The sequence below is a fragment of the Poecilia formosa genome, unplaced genomic scaffold, assembly GCF_000485575.1.
Source record: "Poecilia formosa unplaced genomic scaffold, Poecilia_formosa-5.1.2 Scaffold240, whole genome shotgun sequence".
Taxonomy (NCBI): Eukaryota; Metazoa; Chordata; class Actinopteri; order Cyprinodontiformes; family Poeciliidae; genus Poecilia; species Poecilia formosa.
Genome location: NW_006800179.1, coordinates 1 through 1845, shown reverse-complemented (window position 1 = coordinate 1845; position 1845 = coordinate 1). Strand labels below are relative to the sequence as shown.

Below are 1845 nucleotides of genomic sequence, written 5' to 3'. Positions count from 1 at the left end.
ATGCGCCAACCACGGACAAACTGCAGTCTGAGTTTTAACACATTAATTTCAATTTATTTATTACAGATTTTAATGAGATTACTTGATTACTATTTTTTATTAATACATATAAAAGTTCCAGCCGGAACCTTTAAATTTGTGAGTTTCTGGTACGCCCGTAAATTTGACACACCAGCTACATTTGCTAACAACATTGAGGAAGCGTCTTCTCTCAGCCAATTGGGTTTTAATTTCTGCTTTGAAACAATCTGATTGGATCCTGGAAACGACTACTGTGGTGTTCAAGTTGTGCTAACAGAAGTTAGCATGTCAGAGAAGCTAATCAAGCCTAAAATAGTATCTGAATGCTAAACATGTAGCAGTAATGTTCATGTCAGCGTCCACATTTCTAAAGAAGCTCCATGAATGATCAGGGCCTCACAAAACACTTTGTTCAATCTGCTGGCTGAAGATCCGAATATAAGATTAAATAAAACTATAAGCATCTTTGTTGTTGAACTCATATGTCTGTTTATTTAATAATTTAGCAGCAAAAATGTTTATTGTATTCAAAATGTTGCTTATTTTACATATAATTCTTGATTAAATGTGATTAATTACAGACCATGAAATTAACACAAAAACATTTAATTGAGTGCCTCCATTAGTTTTAACTAAAAGCCGACACACACCTTGAATTTATGTTGAAGTGAGGCCTCTTGTTTCTACACCAGCTTTGTCCTAATTTTATTTATCTGTTCAGCTTGTTTTGCTAATTTCATGTCAAGAAGATATTAATCAAGTTTTATTTTATTCTTTAAAATATCTGACTAAATAGAACTTTATTCATTTCTACATATTAACTCAGATGTTATCATTAGTTACTTTTACGTTTTTCACTTTTCAGAAACATGATGAAGTAATAATAACGGTGATGACAGCAGAACTCTAACTGGACCTCTGGCTGTCATCATTCTCCCGCAAGTTTAGGATTTTTATTAATTTTGAACAGAACCAGAACTCCAACTCTTTTAAAAGTAACCGAACCTGAGTCAGAACTCAGAACCGGAGGGTTGGACTCAGATCTGGACTTTAAACCAGCAGCAGAGAGCAGAGCTGTGGTTCTGCAGATCCCTCCAAACATCCTTCATGGTGACCCAAGGAGATCCTCCCTACAGAACCAGAACCGGGCTGACCTGACAGAACCGCCGGAGGCTCCTCCTCTGGGTCAGCCGGTACTTCCAGGTCAGGTACCAGCTCCTCTGCTGCCGCGGGATGAACGGCTTGGCCCGGGGGTTCGGGGTCCAGGTCTCCATCACCTCAGAACCACAACAGCACCCCAAACTGACCCACTTAGGGCCCACAGTCACATGGTCACCTGGAGACAGAAGGTCACGGAGAAAGTTTAGCTAACGGCGGTACCGCTGCCGGTTCGGTTCGGATTAAAGCTGCTGGTAAACTCACAGGTTCCTCCCAGAGGCTGGTTCTGTTCGCTTCATGTTCGAGTCAGAACAAAGATTTAGCAGAACCCGCTGAAAGCCGCAGCTACATGATGCTACCTGATGCTACCTGTGGCGCTGCGCTCCAGCCTCTGTTTACTTCCGGTGGGCTGCTGCTCTGCTGCCCCCTGCTGGCTGCAGATACTAAGTCCAGTTTATCTGAGCAGCACAAGGCAGTTCAAAGTGACAGTCAGCAGTTATTAAACAAGCAATAAACATTATATCTTGTCAAATGACATCATCAAAGTCATCAAGTAAATATACATCAAGTATGTTTAGTATTAAATGAAACCTTGATAATCAATATATTTTTATTTTTCGTTCTTTTTTTATTCTTCTTGTTTTGTCTGTTTATGGACCATAATTT

At 40.1% G+C, this 1845-nt stretch overlaps 1 protein-coding gene across 1 annotated transcript in view; it reads right to left on the bottom strand.

Moving 5' to 3' along the window:
* Positions 1-1601, bottom strand: part of pomgnt1 (protein O-linked mannose N-acetylglucosaminyltransferase 1 (beta 1,2-)) — a 15033-nt gene extending 13432 nt beyond the window's left edge. The window contains exons 1-2 of the mRNA XM_007569350.2: positions 1444-1601; positions 1176-1357 (exon numbers count right to left, since the gene is read on the bottom strand). Coding sequence (XP_007569412.1) covers positions 1176-1295 — 120 coding nt within the window. The 5' untranslated portion in view covers positions 1296-1357; positions 1444-1601. The remainder of the gene's footprint in view (positions 1-1175; positions 1358-1443) is intronic.
* Positions 1602-1845: the final 244 nt, after the last annotated feature.